A 20,867-nucleotide genomic window follows, 5' to 3' on the forward strand; every position below is an offset into this window, starting at 1 on the left:
CGACTACATTGAAGCGAAATAATCACTCGGCTGTGTTTAAAACAATTTATTGAACAAAAGTTTTGCAACCAGAATACTTCAACATTCGACCCTCCTCTTCCCAACATGTAGAGAGCCGTCAAGAAAATTAAAGATGGCTTGTTTGTTGGAATTAAACTCAAAAATCAAATAAAAGTATATTATTCACTGCGGGTTTTACATGGCAGAGCTTCGTGTCTGTACAGCGTCTGACAAACCATCTGAGGACCGACGCATCAGGACATCAGGAGTCACCTCCCTGTCAGAGACTTGTGCTTGATACATTTAATCTGAGTTTATTGTAGGTCAGATTAAATCATCTAAAAAGTATAAATCAAGTCTATCATTTATGATCTATATTTTTGTTTCGTATGGAGCAAGTGATTTGCTTAAAGAGCTTTTATTGAGATTATTGTGGCTTACGGCGAATGAAATCCCAAAATTCAGGTTCTCTGAAAATGTGAATGTTACAGAAGAGCAACAGAAAGTTTTAATCCAGAAATATTATGTTGATCAAATCTAAAACTGGAAAGTTGGGTGGAGGGAAAAAGTATGGTAGAAGGTGCCTGGGCAACATAAACTAATACAGGTGTAATAAGGAAGAGAAGCAAAGTCTAATCAAGAGTGAGATTAATTTCAGAGAACTCAATGATTTTATCTGCTGCAAAACTTAAATATCATTGATAATTAGTAATTAAAACATCTGCAAACTGACCTCACCCTCACAGAGAATCTACCGGGTTTAGTCAAGATGGAGATGAAATACCAGATGAGCTGAAAACCAAGTTTAAAACATCATCAGTGCCTCTAAGCTACGCTGCATTGATGCAGTAATTCATGCAAATAAGTCCCAACCAGCCACTGACTGCAGACATTTCAGTTTGTCTGAATTTCAGAATGAAACGTCCTTTTTCTAAAATTGTAATTTAATATTCTCAGAACCTGAATTTTGTTTTCCGTTAGATGTTGGCCATTGGAAATGTATCTGTGTGTGTGTAAAGGATACTCATGAGTTTATCCTTATGAAGTGAACTAACTTTTCAATAATTAAGTTAAGATTTGCATTTGTTCAGTTGTAGTATTTCCACATTTTGAGGCTAAACCTCCAGAAAGACAGTGGAGGGTTGATGGAGAAGTTAAAAGTGAGGAAAATGTGGCATACATTCTTCAGTGAAGTTGCAATCATGTTTTCTTAATGTGCAGCCCTTGTTTCAAACACACATCTTTGCTATTGTAATATATTAAACCTGCACAATCCCAGCCAAGCTTTCCTTATACATTTTTACATTTTAAATAAAACTAACTTCACTTTGAGCTCTGATAACCTTCCGCAGCTGAAGTTGGAAGTTTATTCAAATAAAACAAAAGTGAGTATAAAAGGTGAATCCACGCTTGAGACTGCGAGTAAAAACAATCTCGGATTTGTTTCATTAAAACTGAAACGCGACACCTGATGTCCTGAAGTAAGTTTTTGCCATAAATCTGATCTGGTTCTGGCAACACTGGACCCAACGAAAGTACCGTTACACAGAAATGCCCCCACTCTAAACTCACTTTGGGGAAAAATGGATCCAAAATGTAGAAAACTGATGGAGCTGCGGCAAACTAATGTGTTTTAGACCAGACAGAGAAACCTTCTAGGAAAACCAAACAGTGATTTAACTTGTTTTCTGTGAGCAAGTGGTCCAGTCAAGACTCTCCAGCATAACAAACCTCATGTTAAAAGTTTTTCCATCTTTTTATTTTGGAGATACTTTAATAAGTTTCTGTCGAAGCTCCAGCTCTGTCAGGAGTAGGCATGGGCCGGCTACCGGTATCAGAGTCCACCAAGGTTTTTTAAAAAGCCGCAGACCCAAAAATCGTTGGGATTTTCCGTCATTTTGTTCCTTCCTAAAAGCTCAGAAAATACCAAAGAGACCAGAATTTTCTCTGACTTATTGCTGCGCTGTCCTGGCCATCTATTAAAACTTAAAACTCCTGCATCCTTTCCACTTTCCACTCGCAAAAACGCAGACAAAAGCTACAATATTCAGCACAACAAGCATTTCAAAAATCACTAAAACAACCAGGTGTTTTATTCTACAGCTCTGCTTAAATCTAAGTATAAAAATCCAAAATAATCAAGAAGTTTTGCTGATAACATAACAGCAATTTTAGTAGCAGTAGGGATATTTGCAGACTCATCGTGTCGTACAGGTTTGCGTACATACAGTGACACTGTAGCATCGTTCACACACCGTCAGATGTGTCGGAGCGGCCCATGCCTAATCGGGTCCGGCGTTAGAAAACACGCAGGAAACCTCAGGAGGAAAGGTCTGGACCGAAGCGTTCCTGTCTGATGAAACAACAGGAGGGGGGATAAACACTCTGCAATAAACTCTTCCGAAAATATTCCCATCCTCTTCTTCATGTTTAAATTATACACGTGAAAACAAATACAGCCATCAAATGTGACTTAAACATGCAACGCGGCGCTCACCGGGGTCACATGATCCCGACGTCACGCGCTGAGCGACCGCCTCCAGATCGCTCCGTGAATACACCAGAGGCGCATGTGACCCCGGTTTGTTTGTTTTAAACTTTTCATCGCTTTTTTTTTGTTTTGTTTTTTTACAACAAGCAACAAAGAAAGGTTTCAATTTAGGTGGCAAACAGAAAAATAAAACCTAAAATAAAAATCCTAAAGTATAGAAATGGATTAATATTGATTAATAACGTCTGCCTGATAAAAACATCACATTTGACCTAATGATTGATCTACAACCCATCGATTTCTTCGTCGTCGTCTATTGCTGCTGCTGAGCTGCTGCCCAGTGTCGTGTTGTTACTGAGGAGTCATTACATTCTTCAGGATATTAGAGGTTAGAGTCCAGTTGGGAGGGGCTCAGCAGGACGTCGGGCGGGTCGTCGCCGGCCGCCTCAGAGTTGAACAGCGGCTCCGTCTCGTACTCCAGGAGGGACGGGAGGTCGGCGTCGTCCTCCCCCAGGACCACCGGCTCAGTCAGGTGGAGAGGCGTGGCGGTGTACTGCACCAGCTGCTTCCCTGCGCAAATCAGAGCAGACACGGTCACCATGACAACGACAGGGGGGGGCGTGGGGCGAGTGAGGAGAAACGGTGCTCACCTGTTCTGTCTTCACTTTCTTTAGGGGCTTCGTCAGACAGCAGCTGAAAGGAAACACAAAGCAGCAGATACTGATGATCAATTCTGATTTTTTTTTTTTTTTAATGAAATACATTTTTTTGTGGTTTTGCGTGGTCGTTCATAATACTAGTTAACGCTGGATAACAACATGTCACAATAGACATGATCAATATCAACCGATAACACATCTGATAGGATATTCAATATTCTATCAAATGTATTATCTATTTGTATTGATCACCTGTCTATTATGATGTGTTTTATTGATTATTGTTAGTTACAGAATATTCACTGAGCTTCGATTCAGAACCACACAGTATTCTGGGAAATGTAGTCAGCAGAGAGACTTTACAGCCAACTGAGCAAGGTTGGTGGAATCAACTAACTCACTCACTCTTTGGTTACCTAGCAACAACTTGTGAAGGAACCTGTGGTTACCTAGCAACAACCTGTTGAGTAACAGTTTCAGGTTTCACCACCCTGCCTAAAAGTGGCTTAAAAATAAACAACAGGATAAAACAGGAAAGATAAAAACCTCAAGTTTAAAACAAAAAAAAAACTAATTAATAATTATCTATATCAACAATTATTGATCCACTTACATGAAATACTTATATCGTGTTTTTTGGGGGGGGTGAAAGATTGGAATTGGGTGAAAGAGACGCATATGAGTGGAGTTGAGTCTAATTTAACTAGAGAAGCATCAGAGAAACCCCGCCGGACTTTCATCCAGATTAACGGTCGGCTGGTTCAGAAGATCCCTCGACTTTTCATGTCAGGAGTCTCTTTCAAAAGATAAATATGTATTTTCCTGACAGATTGGCGTCATAAAGACGAGCTGCCATTAATAAAACACATATTGAGAAAGTGACATCCTGGACTTCAACTTACATTATCCAAACTTTCAATGTCGAAGTCTGCAGAGGAAATGGATGAGCTGAAGAACTAAAACACAAACAAAAAGATTCAATGAATACATGCATGTACCGACAATATAAGACTCGCACAATAAAAAATAAATGAATCACGACCAAACTCACCTCCATCAGGGGAGACGGGTCAAAGGTGAAGGTTTGAGCGTTCAAAATACCCTGCAGGTTTTCCAAACCGTTGTCAATACTGTCGACGTGATCGGAGAGTTCGCACCTGGGACACAACCAGAGGGAGAGACACCGGCGTGAGATGAGCCGTCAGGTCTGATCTTATTCTGCGTTTTTTTTTTCGCCCGCATGAAGAAAACAGTGCTTTTCTCAATACCACCGAACTTATTTTCAGAAACGTATCAGTTTCAAGTTTGCGATCCCTCACCTCATTTGTGCCTGCTGAGAAGGAGACTTTTTAAAGGTGACCTATTATGATTCCTTGAACAGGTTAGGATAGGTCTATGGGTAATAAAGAAAGATGTTCCTTATTTTGGTTTTTATTCTTTCAGAAAATCATTTTTGGATAATGAGATTTCAGTCTGCTCAGTTCTGTCTATTTTAATGTTTCTGAATGAGTCTCTTGTACCTTTAAATCCAAATAAGCTGCTTCTGGCCACGCCCCCAAATCAACATTTACACTCTTAAAATGGCTGCAAACAGATGCACAACTATACATCTTTGAAAAGCAACCAACAAGTGGCTATAGGATGATAAGCCGGCAATAAAACTCTTGTCTTTTCCAGCAGCCATTGTACAGCGCACATAGCGGTATAAACAAATTAACAAAATGTGCAGGAGCTCAACCTGGGTTGCTAGGTGATGGAGTGGAGTTCCTCAGGGGTTGCTAGGTAACGGGCGGGGTCCACTGGCTCGGGGGAGTTGTCTGCTGATTATTCGGGAAGGTTTTGAAACGGCTCATTTTCCAGACACCACAAAACGTTAACTTGTTGACAAAAATCAGCTGGGTGATTTTTTTTAAAGCGACTTGGCTATTTTTAGAAGCCATAGAGACTTAAGTGGAAGTATAAAAAGATGCAAATAGTGAATTATGCATAATAGTTCCCCTTACAAACACGATCTAGGTGTATCACCATCATCTTTGAACTAAAAAAAAAAAAAAGAGTGGAACACAACTAAACTGCCAAAAAATCTGGATTTCTAAAAAAGCAGTAATTGTGTTCTCATTTAAATATTGATCAAACTTATAAACATTTTCCTGGATATTGACGCTGCATGTCGCACTCCCCTCTAAAAATATGCACTGCTGTTTCTTTTCCCATGAAGACAAAAAGGAAAATGCAGAATAACACCAGAGATGTAGAAACTCAGGTCTGAAAACTTCAGCAATCATCATAGACTTTATATAAAAGAAAGCTGTAGCCAAAAGTGATGTCACATGACTAGAGGCTAAGATTCTCTGAACAAGAAGTTGGCAGACAGCATTTTGTTTAGTGACAGGCAGATCCCAGACGCCCTCAGAATCACTGCAAAGTGACTAGATTGGTCAGGTGAGTTTTATATACAGTGGGGAAAATAAGTATTTAGTCAGTCACCAATTGTGCAAGTTCTCCCACTTAAAAAGATGAGAGAGGCCTGTAATTGACATCATAGGTAGACCTCAACTATGAGAGACAAAATGTGAAAAAAAATTTGAGAAAATCATTATGTCTGAATTTTAAAAAATTTATTTGCAAATAATGGTGGAAAATAAGTATTTGGTCACCTACAAACAAGCAAGATTTCTGGCTGTCACAGACCTGTAACTTCTTTTTTAAGAGGCTCCTCTTTCCCCCACTCATTACCTGTATTAATGGCACCAGTTTGAAGTCGTTAACAGTATAAAAGACACCTGCCCACAACCTCAAACAGTCACACTCCAAACTCCACTATGGTGAAGACGAAAGAGCTGTCGGAGGACACCAGAAACCGAATTGTAGACCTGCACCAGGCTGGGAAGACTGAATCTGCAATAGGCAAGCAGCTTGGTGTGAAGAAATCTACTGTGGGAGCAATAATCAGAAAATGGAAGACCTACAAGACCACTACTAATCTCCCTCGATCTGGGGCTCCACGCAAGATCTCAGCCCATGGGGTCAGAATGATCACAAGAACGGTGAGGAAAAATCCCAGAACCACAAGGGGGGATCTAGCGAATGACCTGCAGAGAGCTGGGACCAATGTTACAAAGGCTACCATCAGCAACACACTACGACGCCAGGGACTCAGATCTTGCAGTGCCAGACGTCTCCCCCTGCTCAAGTCAGTACATATCCAGGCACGTCTGAAGTTTGCTAGAGAGCATTTGGATGTTCCAGAAGAGTATTGGGAGAATGTCATATGGTCAGATGAAACCAAAGTAGAACTATTTGGTAAAAACACAACTCGTCATGTTTGGAGGAAAGTGAATGCGGAGTTGCATCCAAAGAACACCATACCAACTGTGAAGCATGGGGGTGGCAACATCATGCTTTGGGGCTGTTTCTCTTCAAAGGGACCAGGACGACTGATCCGTGTACATGAAAGAATGAATGGGGCCATGTATTTCAGCATGACAATGATCCCAAGCACACTGCCAGGGCAACAAAGGAGTGGCTTCGTAAGAAACATTTCAAAGTCCTGGAGTGGCCTAGCCAGTCTCCCGATCTCAACCCCATCGAAAACCTTTGGAGGGAGTTGAAAGTCCGTGTTGCCCGCCGACAGCCCCAAAACATCACTGCTCTAGAGGAGATCTGCATGGAGGAATGGGCCAACATACCAGCAACAGTGTGTGAGAACCTTGTGAAGACTTACAGAAAACGTTTGACCTCTGTCATTGCCAACAAAGGATATACAACAAAGTATTGAGATGAACTTTTGTTATTGACCAAATACTTATTTTCCACCATTATTTGCAAATAAATTCTTTAAAATTCAGACAAAATGATTTTCTCACATTTTTTTTTACATTTTGTCTCTCATAGTTGAGGTCTACCTATGATGTCAATTACAGGCCTCTCTCATATTTTTAAGTGGGAGAACTTGCACAATTGGTGACTGACTAAATACTTATTTTCCCCACTGTAACTGTGCAGGGGGAAAGGCTAGGCTCCATCTTTTACATACAGTCTAGGATAATCATTTAAAGATTCACTTGTCAGGATGTTTCGATAGGATGCGCCAAACATCAGGTGTGTGTCCACCTGCAGGCGGTGGGGGGAGGAACCTAAGAGAAGCACAAGGATTTTTAATGAAACACTTAACAATTGTCTGATTATAAACGTAACAAGACCTGATATGTTGGGATTGTAATGCAAATAGACGCTCACAAACAAGAAACACTAAGGAGGCCGTGCATTTACTGCAGCTGCTCCCCTGATGCAGTGATGTATGCCAAAAAAATCTGACTGCATTTGCTGGTAGGCAGAAAATTGCTAACGTTGGCAGCTGTTTAAGCAGATAATGTTCCAGTGTTATGGCGACTGGCGGGATTATTATGAGAAAGCGTTGAGGCAGCTCTAAGGTCATCAGCAGGCAGCAGCAGCTGGCAGAGGTTAGTGGCCAGCAGCACTTCCTGCTGTTGCCACTGGGTTTCACAGTAACCTGTCGAGACGGGCGATGGTCTGACATTTCTGTCTAGGTTTGGCGGAGCTTGGGGCCGAGGCGGAGTTCGAGCTGGAAACGGGGGCCGGAGATTTGACGGTAGGAGCCGACTGAACGGTCCCAGTGGAGGCGGGGCTCATCACAACAACAGGCGAGGCTGAAAAACAGAGAGACAGACGGTAAACTGGGAGAAAAAGTAAAGACAGAAGAGGTCTGGTCAGACCGTTTATAAGATTCAATACAGAACCACTAGAAACAGGGGGGAACACCGACTGCAGATTTCTGGCCTATCACAGATCCTTAAAAAGCCTGACCTGCCAATTCCAATTTTAGCCGATACCATTTTTTTTTTGTCTGAAACGGCGCTAAATATAGCAAGAAAGTCGCTGAGATGGAAACAATGGGGTGACCATTATTAACCACAAGCATGTAGACATGATCTGGTGGGCCGGTCTGTCAGTCAAACCTCTCTAAAAGCTGAACAGAAGCTATCCATCGATCTCATCTGAAATCCGTGGATAAAATCGGCTTCACATGTAATCATCAGGTAAAATGAAAGATAGATATCAATAAATCGGAAGGTCGATAAATCATGGCACCCCTAATATTAATACTCCTTGAACCTTTTCACATATTAAACTGTTGGAACCACGAATTTATATTAATTTCATAGGAACTCAATGTGATTAAAAAAAATAATAATGATAAAAAAAAGTAGATATAAAAAAAAAAGATCAGACATTTTTTTCCAACTTTTAAACATTACAAACCTGAAATGTTACAGCTATGAAGCTCTTGAGAAAGAGATATTTCTTTAAAAATGGTTAGGGATGAAAAGATTCATTAAATGATTCTAGGCCTTGATTATTAAAAATCCTTGAGGATTGTTAAATTATGCTTTACTATGATTCAATGATTATTTGTGTTGTGCAAAGCTCTAACTTGCACAGTGAGTTGTGGACGACTAAGTGCTAGTAGCATAACATAGAGTGACCAAAATTTCCATTTTTCCCATAACATGTCCACTTTTCACATTCTTTCTTTAATAAAATAATCATTTACAACTTGTATATCAGAACCACCACGTGAAGCTAAAACTATTCCATATGAGCCATTCTGGGTAGAACATTTTTAAACAAAAATGTTTTTTCTCTTATCTTAAATGCACACTATATATATTTTTGTAAAGTTTTTTTAGAGTCTGTATTCTCCTGCTAATGATTATTTGATTACTAATTTAGTTGACAATTATTTCACTAATTGATTAATTGCAATTAATCCGATTAATCGTTTCAAATTTCAACAAAATGCATCAATAACACAGTTAAAGGGGTGCGAATGCTTGTCCAGGTCCTGTATATCACCATGTCTACCTGCTGGGGTTTTGGTGGTGGTAGCTGTGATGGTGGTGGAGGGGGAGGAGGTGACCTGCGGCAGCGGCGTTTCCTCCTGAAGGATAGAGTTGATGAAGGTGGTGGGGGACAGAGGCGTGTCGACGTTTGCTGGGAGTGAATCCTGCTCCACCTCCAGAACAGGACACTCCTCCACCTCGGGACTGGAAGGCTCCTCCTTGATAAAAGTCGTGTGGTTCTCTCTGCAGACATAGAAGGAAGTCTTGCATACATCTGCATGAACAGGCTGGACCAGTAAACTAGTCTCATTGGTCCTCACTCCAGGTCGGTCCAGTCGGTGGTGGTGTCCTCTGGGGAGGACGGCGCCTCCTCTGTGATGTCCGAGATGATCGGTCCAGAATTCAGCGGTGAATCCGGTGAGAGGAGATTGGCGGCTGCGTTCTGAAAGGACAAGCAGACTCATCAGGACGATCAACGATGGTCAAAGCTTCAGTTCTCATGGCCTTTAAGTACCAACATGTAACATAGAGACACCTGAACATCAAAGCTGCTGCAGAAAAATTGATTTTTACTAATTCATAGTTCCCACAAGTCTGAATCGAAAGTGATCCATACCATCTTAGTAAGCACACCGCATAGCAACCCATCGCTCTGATGCTAACAAACAGAAAATATGTGGACACTCTTGACCAAAGTGTGAGAGAACAAAATGGCTGCCACAAGAACTACATATGTAGCTTTTATAAGAAATATTTTTTACATATTTGATGAAACTGTCACTATGTCATGACAAGAGACAGATAATGTGTGAAAAGATTGAGCCCATCTCCCAGTGCTAACTAGAAACAACCAATCAGAGACAAGAGGTGGGTCTTAGCGCTGTCAATCACCCTCCCTGTGGCGCTGCTCAACACTCAAAATGCTCAAGGTTAAAGCAAACATTAATAAGAGAGAAAAGCAGACAAAATCCCACCTGATGTCATCAGATCAGCATTCACCAATTTCATCACCACCACGAGATTTACATATGCAGCCCCACTTCATGGTATTTCCACCAAGCAAACCTGAGCCGCAACCTTCCAGGTTTACCAACTATCTCCGCTCTCAGCCAAAATGAAAGTGAGTTTAAAAATATTGCTATTTCAAAACCTGTAATTAAGATATATTTCAATACTTTCCACCACCAGTACAAAATGAGATGAATTACCTGAATGTGCTCCAGCGTCAGGGATCGGCTGTACTTCGGCACAGAGTGGGCGGAGCTAGAGTCATTGAGCATCAGAGGTCTGCCGGTGGAGAAACGAAAAATAAAAAATACAATAAAAACTGCATCTAAATCTGTGTCAGACAATCACGTTTCATATCTGTGGTAACAATCTAAACTATTAAAATATTTTAATCTATTTAGGTCATCTAGAATTTACAGTATGTAGAAATTTAGTATTTCTATTCAGGTTTGAAGCTGTATTAGAAGAAAACTTGCATCTTCCTCTTGACTCCCATGATTCTGTTGGTCTGGACAAGAGACACCAGAAAATGGATCAGCTGAAACCAAAGAGAGTTCATCATTAGTTCACTCAGCATCTTTATTAAACTGTGATAATGTGGCTCAGTGCCAACATTACAATATTTATAAAGAAATGAGGCGTGCTGCTCTTCATTTTCCCCCTTACGTATTTATTAAACTAATTTTATATTTTATTACCTTGTTGACAACTTTCTGCTGCTGCACATGTTTCTGTCTCAGACTGGCCACCTCCCTCCATAAAGCCTCATTCTCACTGAAACAGAAAAACATCGGGCTTAATAAAAGGAAGGTGAGCTGTTGACAGGGGAAAAAAATAACTTTTTAAAATCAATTCTGACAAGAAGAAAAAACTGATTAACAACCTAATTTGTAAGACTTGGGAGCTTTTGAATCACAGGATCAGATCAGTTTTTGCATTTTACTTTACTTTGTTTTTTCAGCGTAAACGTGTGAGCAGATTGTGATTCTCACTGTTTCATGGCGATGATCCTGGAGTCGATGGTTTCCTGTTTTCCCTTCATCAGCTGAACGTCGCTCAGGATTTTGTTGACTTCATCTGTCGAGATCTTCATTTCTTCTTGACGGACTGATGACACCTGCAACAATTTAGCGGGATTTTCTGTTACCGTGGAGACGGGAGAAACTGGAAGGGAGAGTGGTTGTGTCACCATACTACTATGCATTTGTGGGTGGTTTGTAAACGGTGAAATTTGAGCGTTTTCAAGGTAAACAGAAAAGAGAGGAGGGTAACGGCGCAAAACAAACTTTGGTCAATTTTCGGTATTTTCTGAATACTAAATACATGAATGACATTTAAATAAGCATGTTTCAATTAATCATGTTACAAATTTAAATAAGCGCAATAATTTCCATTCTGATGATTAATATCTTCTGAAGAGCAACGTTAATCATAGAGATTTCACAATCCATTTTCTGTCTGGTTTCGGTTGTGTGTTTTTTTTTACTTCAGCTTTATTATTTGTTTTTGATTGTTGCCTTTTATTTTAGATATTTAAAACATCTACTTCCGGTGTGAAGTATTTTATACTTACTTAAACTTGCATTGTAATGCCAAAATGATCTCAGAACAACAACATCATCTTTTATCACAATAATTATCATTCAGCCAATTTTGTTAATATGACTAAATTAAAATTTGCTATTTTGCAATGTAATACATACATTTAGTATAAAGTGCGATCAGGGGAACATTTAAAGGAAAAATAATGGATACAGCTAGAGATGTGCCGATCAGTTTTTTTCCTGCCGATACCGATTCCGATCACCCATGAGGGCCGATCACTGATACCGATCACCGATACCGATCACATAATTATTATTTTTTTAATCAAAAGCACTACCGGTTACATTATGTGGAAAAAGGAACCATGAATTCACCTTAATTTAGACAAAAAATTGTTTTTAACTTTTTCCAAGAAAAAAGACAGGCATTGTGCAAATTGTACTGCTATCGGTAATACTATTTTTAACAGACTGAAAACATATGAAGGCTCTAAATAATGCAAAGAGCCAAAATAAAACCTCTCAACATTGCCAAAAAAATTCAAGTATAAAACTTAACATTCAAAGACAAATACAGGTTCCATTACAATAAACAATCCAGAGTTACTGAATGAAAACTTCCTGATAGCATGGCGGCTAGCTGATTACTGCTAGTTCTGAGTGGCTGTTTCTGACTGAGCGAAGTAATTATGCAGAGCAGGGAGGAGATCGATTATTTTTTTAGAGATTATCTGTCTCATGTTAGGACAGCGAAAGTTTTAATATGTAAAATTTATTTTTTTTAAGTTAGATGCTGCAGCTTTAAGCAGAGGTTTGGTGTGAGAGTCACTACCAGGTGGAGCAGAAGCGGCGCTCCGTCTGTCAAATATTACTACCTGTAGCGCGTAGCAGCGGTTCAACAGCGAGAGCAGAACCAGCGTCTTACATCGCAGCTCGAAGACTTAAATAATTTTGCGGGTTGTTTAGCTTTCTGACCGTCATGCTAATCCGGGTGTTTGTAGCTGTGCGTTGCTTTACCTGCTATCTGATCCTCCATATGTCTTTTTTACTGCAGTGAGCCTCAATGTAGCCAAACTCCGTCAAGTATGGCATTGTTTTTATACCATATTAGATACGTTGTGTTGATGCATTTTGACGAGCTTCAATTTTCCGCCGCAACACGCAAACTTTCCCATTCACTCAGTGCGTTATAGTTCCTCTTCGCTTAGGATTTGTTGCTGCGCGTTTGCGCAGAGTGAAGGAAAGAGGAGACCAGCTGCACAGGCAGGCTGAGAAATGAGGTGCAGGTGATCGGTTTGTGTGATCTGCAACAAGAGCCCGTGATCGGCGATCACCGATCATACACTTTTTCACGAAAATCGGCCAATTAAGATCGGTGGCCGATCGATCGGCACACCTCTAGATACAGCTAAACTTTACTGCAAACTGGATAAGTAGTTTTGAGCCAATATGTTGCGTTTGTTCATCTTTACTATTGTTCAATAAAACCAAACATGTTTTTCACTATAATCAGCTTTAAAAAACAGATTGGTGGACATTATTAATCCCAGACTGGAAATATTCTGAATTGTTGCAGTGAACTTAAGCTGGTTGCTTGTTTTGAAAGTATTTTCCCATCAATCTGTCAGGAACAACAAGATTCAACATCATGACTAAAGTCCGTAGAGACTAAAATCTAATAATAGATTCTTTGTGGTTTCTCTGGAATCACTGGGAAACTTACTTGGACATCTAAACTCGATGAGTTTTATTAATGTTTTTAATCCTGACACACTGCAAAAACGAAACCTTGCTCTGTGATTTTTCTCTAGTTTCGAGTGACAATATCTTGCTACACTTAAAATTAGACTAAATTAACTTGAAAGTAACTTTCTGCAAGAAAAAGAAGCTTGTTTTATGTAAATCATTCCTCAATATTGATGAAAAAATTCTAGTTACATTGTTAAGTTACAGCAAGACATTTTTTTTCATGATACAACAGAAATCTGCCAGTTGAACTAGAACTTTTTCATCAATATTAAGGAATTGTTTGCTTAAAACAAGCTCATGTATCTTGCTGAAAAGTTACTTATGAGTTAGTTTTGTCTTACTTCAAGTTTACTAAGACATTTGAACTAGAAACTAGACAAAAATTTGACAACAAAATTTGTGTTTTTGCAGTGTATAATCTTTGTCAATGAAATCCTTGTTTCTCTTTGGTCAGTACTGATGTCTTTCCTCTTTGGTGTTACCACACACCTTTGTCCTCCAGGTTTTAGTATTGATCCAAACAAACTTTGACCTATTCATCAGAGATTTTATAATTATAAGACCTGGTCTATGCAAAATCAAAGTTTTACAGAGTCGTGAACTTTAAAATGTTGCCACCTAAGCCAGGAAGTTAATGATCTCTAAAGTGGTGTGTCCAGGTGTATCTGCAGCTGCTTACGTTGGTGACTTTTCGTTTGATGTGCTCCAGCAGGTGCTCTTGCCCTTTGACAAAAAATGGATGTTGGAACTCTGTGTCATCTTTCTCAGGCTTCACCAAGCCGCCCTGCTCGATGTGCACCACCTTACGGAAACCATCTGCAGAGCAACAGAGACTTTCTGCATTTCAACCATTTCCCCAGAGAATCTGACAGCATCGCCATAAAAGAAGCTGTGAGACGGGATTCTTTCTTAGAGGATCTGATGCTTACACATGTTGAGCTGTCGAATGAAGCTGGCCATGTTGTTGTGTTTGAAGAACTTTGGTAGAACCTCCTTAGAGAACCGACACTGATCGAAAACATGGAAGCTGGTTCCACTCTGAAGAAAACAGGGGAAAAAAACAGACAGGCAGATTAAATCATTGTTACTAGGAGCAACACCAAAAGAACAGAACAAAAACTTATCCAATAAATAACTTCTGTGAAAATATGTATTTTATGTAAGCATAAAGTAACTAAAAACTGCACACAGTATCTTAAGACATAGGTGTCCAAAACGCGACCTGGGGGACTGATGATACAAATTTGGCCTGTTGACGCAGATTGAGACTTTTAATTTGTCATTTAACAATGGAGAATGAAAAGTACAACACAAAGCGTTTGTCTTTTTATAAGAGAGTTTTAACAGAAGGTAGAACCAGATCTTTTCAGAGATTTTCTGCAACAAAATCAGCTTTTATCTATTTCATCACATTTGGCTAAATAAAGCAAATGTTTTGAAACAAACTGACCCAAATCCTGTTATTACTGAAAATAAATTTGTTCAACCGAAGTCAAAAGAAACAGAAAATTAGATGCTTCCCTTTTAAACCATCAAACATGTGAGATCTGCAACGGCGTAGAAGGGCCATTCTGGAAAACAAGTAGAAAATTTTGCCAAAAAAAAAAAAACTCTGAAATTTGGAGAATAATCTCAGAAACATTTCTTAATTTCAAACGTCGACAATTTTCAACTTTTGAAACTCAGGAAATCCCAAATGTCAAAAGTTTGACTTTTTTTTCCCAGAAAGTTTATGATTAAACTCAATTTATGAGTTTTATGGGTGAAAATTTTAAACTATTAAAAAAAAACATTTAAATCAAATTGTGCCACTTTAGTTGCTTGATTTTAGCAAGTAAAGTTAAGCAAAGACTTAAACAAGAGAAAACGACTTTATTCCTAAAGCAACATCTTCCACTGCAATTAGAAAGCTCTAAATCGATCAATCTGCAGAACATGCAGGAACAATGCACAACTTTAACATACTTAAATACAACCCTGACAAAAACATACTTTTTCTCCACAAGCCAACTATCTTGCTCTCCTCCAGGAATGTTTGATACACATATATGGAAAATATGCAATAAGAAAGGAGAGTTTGCATGTGATCCCAGCAAAAAACAGAAACTGGACGAAAGAAAGGTCCTACAGAAGGTAGAAAGAACAGATGGATGGAAACAAAAACACAAAGAAGGACAGAAGAAGTGAAGGGTGGACATAAGAAAGAGAAGAAAAGAAGGAAGGACACAGAAAAGGAAAGAAAAACTCAAACAAGATAAGAAGGATATGGCCAAAAAGAAAGGAAAACAACTAAAAAACAACAGCTGCAACTAACAATTATTTCAGTAATCGATTATTCTATCAAGTATTCCGATGATTAAACCGATAAAACACTCAGCAGTTTATCAGGAACCTCTTTTTCAAACTAATATTAGAATTACATCAAAAGATGCAAATAATCTTGAATGAGAAAATTAAAAAGATATTTCCTAAAATGCAACGTACCTTTAGTTAATGTTTGTGGCAAAGGTTGAATCTGAAAGGTTGAAGCTAAAGAAATACTTTTTACTAATCAGTTTGTTATTTTTGGGATAAATAATTGGACAGTAAAAGGTGCATAGTAGAAGATTTTCTTTTTTTATTCATTTGAACCAGATGAAGCTAAAACTATCACTTCAATTCTGGGTAGAAAAGATTTAATGAGAGGAGGATTTTGTTCATGCAACCTTGACTTCTTTAATGCTCCGAGTGTGTTGCACTTTAAGCAAATTGGCTTTTTTAGAGTCTGAACAGTTAATTTATTGTACAGTATTTTGTTATTTTGTAAATTTCCATTCCCTGTACAGTGTGCTATTCTTAGTTCTGTTTCCATATTTTTGTGGAGCTGCATGCTTCGCTTTGTCTGTCATTTTGCTGTTTGTAAACTTAAATTTTCCCACTAATTGAAGTTATTTCTGTTGTACTCGTGTCCTCAGCAACACTAAAATAGGTACCAACCATTTCTCTTGAGCAACAGATAGTAAACTACAAGGAGCAAAAGCTGAAAGGTAGACACAACACAATGAGACAATAAGAAAATAGTCACACAACATCTCATCTTATTTATGATGAGCAATGGAAATTGCTCATCATAACTGCCACATTTTTTGAATCCTATTAATGCTATTTCAGAATAAAAGTATTGGTTAAGTACAACCTAAAATACAGAAAACTAACAATTTTGTGAAGAATTTAATACATTCGATCACTTATAAAACAAGTACACCTATACCTAAGGATGTGAGATTTTTAAATATATCAAGAAACAATCCTTTTAAAAGCAATAAACCCAAAAATGTAGCGCTAATAAACTTAATACTTTACAAGATTTGGATCTAATTACCTAAAAGCTAACGAGATAACCTGCTTGATGAATTTGCCTCAAGAGGCAATGTTAGCATAATTAGCATCACTTAATAAAACAAAATAAACAAATAATGTGTTCTGTTCCGTAAATAATGTCTAAGATCTGTTGTTTGAGAACTCTAATGAACCCGTGGGGAGTTAGCTTTACCAGGCTAGGCTAGGCTAAGCTAAGCTAGGTTTGATGAGGTGAGTACCGGGCTCCAGCAGATAAGAGGGTCTGTCTCCGGGTCTTCCACAAGGGTCCACAGTTTAGTAAGAAAGGCCGGGACGTTACCACCGCTCACCACCACTGCACCTGGTCCTCCAAGAAACTCCATCTCAACTACTAAAGGCTAACCCCGCTCCGGGCTCCAGTAGCTTATCTAACCGAACGATGCTAACAGCTAGTTAACCCCATCCGCTCCCCAAAGTCCAAAACAAAAAAACGGATGAACTGCGACACGTAGCCCCGGAGAGATCGCAAGTATATCTCGAAATGCTCCGTCCCAGTTTTGTTTTGATATATTATCCGCCAGTCTACACGGTACTCTAAACTAGATTGTAAACAAACTCCGTAGTGGAAAATTCCAACAAATCCGATAAAGCAAACAACTGCGTAGCTAGGTGGCTGTCTCTCTGTCGCGTACAGGTGACGTCATAAGAAAACGTTATGTCACGTCCGCAATGTGGATTATTCGTAATTTTAACAAGATTCCAAGGGTTAAATCGCATTTATATTTCTGCGAGTGTAAGTTTTCAACATAATTTCTAACAGTACTGTTACTCTAATTGATCATATTTTTACAAATGAAACAGGAAATGCTTTTTACGGTGGAGTCCTACCAGACAATATAAGTGATCATTTACCTATTTCATTGCACAATACAATGAAATAAAAGAAAAAGAAAATTTGTCATATAAAGAATTTTAAAATAAGGCCAGACAAAAATAATGAAAGTCAATAATACCCTGTTAAAGCAAAACTGAAGTGGTGTGTATGTGAATGTGGTTTATGATATTATTAATATAGCTTGTCAAACTGTTTGGGATTAGAAAATAACGGTTTAAACGGGTTACTTTGTTCTCTGATGGATTTGAACAATACTTTCAACAACTACCAGAAACAATTACCATAAGCTTTTGGGCTACTGTGTTTTCAATACTGGATGTTTTTAAACTATTACAATATTGTAGGACTGTAAGTACTCAAAATAACCTTTTATTATCATTTTAACCTGATGTAGTTCAATAAAAGACTTTGAATGTGTTCAGTACAATTTATTTGTATGTAAATGAACTAAATGCAGTCCAGCTTACATTAAAAACATGTCATGTCAGACATGTGGAACAAAGTGTGAAACGTAACTATAAAATATATTTTTGCAAATGTAAATGTTCACATTTCTTCCATTTGCAACATCTGCATTTGAAAACAAAATCTAAATTAAATCCAGTCATTGCTGTACAAGAGATTATGACTTTTGTGACCATTACAATCACAGAATGTAAAAAAATAAAATAAAATTAAATTTACATTCCAAATGTTTATTATGCGTCACTCATAGCAGGTGGTAAAGAAAGATGGTTCAGTAGACGGCTTATTCTGGCCTCCATCTTGTTATTAATGCTTCTTCTGGTGCTTACATTACAACGTGTTCAATACAAATTGTACAAGAAAATCTGTGTGAATTCTGACACGCCTTTTAAAATGAGCTGTTATAGTGAAGCTTTTTCCACATGTACATAAAATAGGCTTCTGGTTTGTAGGAATTGTTTAATGAGACGTTAACAGGTTTTCCTTCCACAGGTCACACACAGAAAAGGCTTCACCTGTGTGAACTCTGATGTGTTTCTTCAATGTATCTTGTGATCTAAAAGTTTTTTCACAGGTATTACAGGGAAAAGGCCTTTCATCTGGGTGAGTCCTCATGTGATAAGTCCAGTTGACTTATGGAGGAAAACCTTTGCTGCAAACCGTACGAGAGAACAGCTTCCATGTCATACATGGAAAACAGTTCTCAGCTGTGTGGCTTTTCAAGTGTTGAGTCAAGGTCATATTTTGAGTTTAAAAAAATGGTCACAACAGGTTTTCTGACCTTTCTTCTTTTGTTTCAGCTCTTTACCTTGCTTTGTTCTTGAATATTTCTGAGATTTTTCTTTTTGATTCTGGTTCTCAGTTTTTTTCATTTCCTGAGAGAGGATTTGGTTCCTATCTGGTTCTGAGTTACTGTGGTCCTTTTAACATGAGTAGGAGTCACAGGGCATGTGTCTTCATTCTCCTGCTTCAGTTCAAGCTGCTCTTGATGCTCACTTATGCAGAGCTCCAATGCTTCTTCTGATGTTCTGGCTCCTCTTCTTTCATCTGCACAGGTTCTGGTTTCTTCTGGTTCAAACTGGGATCTGTCTTTTGATTAGAGAAATTATCGTCTTTTCAAACAATAATCCAATCGATGGCCTGGAAAGGCGAACACGGGAGAAAGTGTGGTCCAATGAAATGTGATTCATTATTTTTCAAAATTGTACTTATTTCATGATTTCATTCCAGTCTTACAAGAACAACGTGCAATAACAATTGCATTTTGAGCAAAAACTTTAATGGTCAAGCTCCCCCAGTATTGAATTTTTTGTTTGTTAAAGTCTCTGAAATATTTGTAGTTCTTCAAGTTAAACAGGCATTGTTCAATATTTAGGCATTTGTGCTGCTAGAAAGTACAACAAAAAATACATATTAGATGTACAGTAAAGGTATTTTTGTTTTCCTAAGTCATTATTGGAGATATTTGGCTGTTCAAGAGTGTTTTGTTATGACTTGTTGAATACAGAAAATTCAATGTTGAACAGAGCGAAACAAAGATTATTTCAACATTTTACTTTTGAAATCTGATTTTCTGTTTTTATTATTTTATTTCTTGCGACAGACAGAGCTTGCTCTGTGAACGTTGCCATATTTCCAAGATGGCAAAAAAAATTAAACATTAAAATGTACTGATATTCAATTTAATAGTCAGAGATTTGACAAATTAGATATGATTTTTACTCACAAAAGCATCTTTTTCATGCAGCTAAAAATGGGTTTGGTTTAAAGTGGAGCTAATGTGCTAACCAAGATCAAGTTAAGGACAAATAAATGGCATATATTTAAAAAATGTAAAAAAAGACCTTATGCTGTTGTGAAAAATAAAAAGACTAATGTAACTAAAATGTCCTTCTTAAAAGAAACTATGAATATTATGACTTCGTAGACCAAAATGTTACAATTAAGTCATCAGAAACTCTGACATCAGCTTTCTTCCCCTCTAGTCTGAGCAGAAAACATTTGTTTTAAAATCGTATTAGTACAAAATAATGACAAGAGCTTTCTATTCCACTCCAACAAAAATTTAAAATATTAATTTCATAATGTCATCAACTAATGACCTACTGCAAAAGACATAAGAATTAAATATAAATTCCTGCGCATTTTGTGACTGAGATTTTAAGACAATAAACCTTTTTTAAGTTGCAACTTCATTAGGAACATTTTCAAAACTGAATATTGCACAAGAAATCTCTTCTATCTTTAAGTTTTAATCTAATAAAATTTGGTCTCGTGGCAGGGAATGAAGAGTTAAATTATGAGATTAACATTTCAATCCTTTGGCTAATTTTTTTCCCCTACAATTGCTGCTATCTATTACTGGTTGGCTCTTGTGGCCTTTATTTGAAAGTAGTCTGGCAGGAAAGAGGGGGAAGACATGAGGCAAATGTCGCCAGGCCAGGAATCGAGCCTGTGACCTCGCCACGAGGACTAAGGCCTCCATACGTGGGTCATGCTTTGCACCTGCACCACCACAGCACCACCCAGAGTACTGCTTTCTAAAAATCACCTCAATTTTTAAAGGGAAACAATTTTATTTCAAAGAGTGCTTAAAAATTGTAACATCACAAAAGCCAATCTTTAATATCTTAATTTTAGATTTTAAATTTGTCTTGCATTTGTAACATTTTGTTTTACTTTCCTCAGTTAGTTTGTGTCTATTTTCTTAGTTCTTCTTTTTTTTGCTCAATTTATCATATAAAATTTTTTAGTACTATACTGTGGACCTTGTCATGCTATTTTCTTTGCATTTTCTTACGTTTTGTGTGACGCATGTGGCGTTTTAACTGAAATCGTCACATGCAGCAATGAATTGTGGGTAATACACTTCCC

General features: G+C 38.1%; 1 protein-coding gene across 2 annotated transcripts; it reads right to left on the minus strand.

Moving 5' to 3' along the window:
* Positions 1-31: 31 nt before the first annotated feature.
* Positions 32-17,342, minus strand: hsf1 (heat shock transcription factor 1). Of its 2 annotated transcripts, XM_081612502.1 has the most exons (15): positions 16,894-17,342; positions 14,245-14,353; positions 13,995-14,131; positions 11,015-11,139; positions 10,721-10,796; positions 10,499-10,560; positions 10,223-10,301; positions 9,335-9,456; positions 9,037-9,257; positions 7,664-7,820; positions 7,215-7,286; positions 4,202-4,307; positions 4,053-4,106; positions 3,142-3,184; positions 32-3,061 (listed from the first exon to the last, which is right to left on the minus strand). In XM_081612502.1, the coding sequence occupies exons 1-15, from the start codon at positions 17,014-17,016 to the stop codon at positions 2,874-2,876; spliced, it is 1,674 nt and encodes a 557-aa protein (XP_081468628.1). In that variant the 5' UTR covers positions 17,017-17,342; the 3' UTR covers positions 32-2,873. The 2 variants fall into 2 exon arrangements, with proteins under 2 accessions (XP_081468628.1, XP_081468629.1); XM_081612503.1 differs by lacking the exon at positions 7,215-7,286.
* Positions 17,343-20,867: the final 3,525 nt, after the last annotated feature.

The sequence above is a fragment of the Poecilia reticulata genome, chromosome 11 (assembly GCF_904066995.2).
Source record: "Poecilia reticulata chromosome 11, P_reticulata-male-v2, whole genome shotgun sequence".
In the NCBI taxonomy this organism is placed as follows: domain Eukaryota; kingdom Metazoa; phylum Chordata; class Actinopteri; order Cyprinodontiformes; family Poeciliidae; genus Poecilia; species Poecilia reticulata.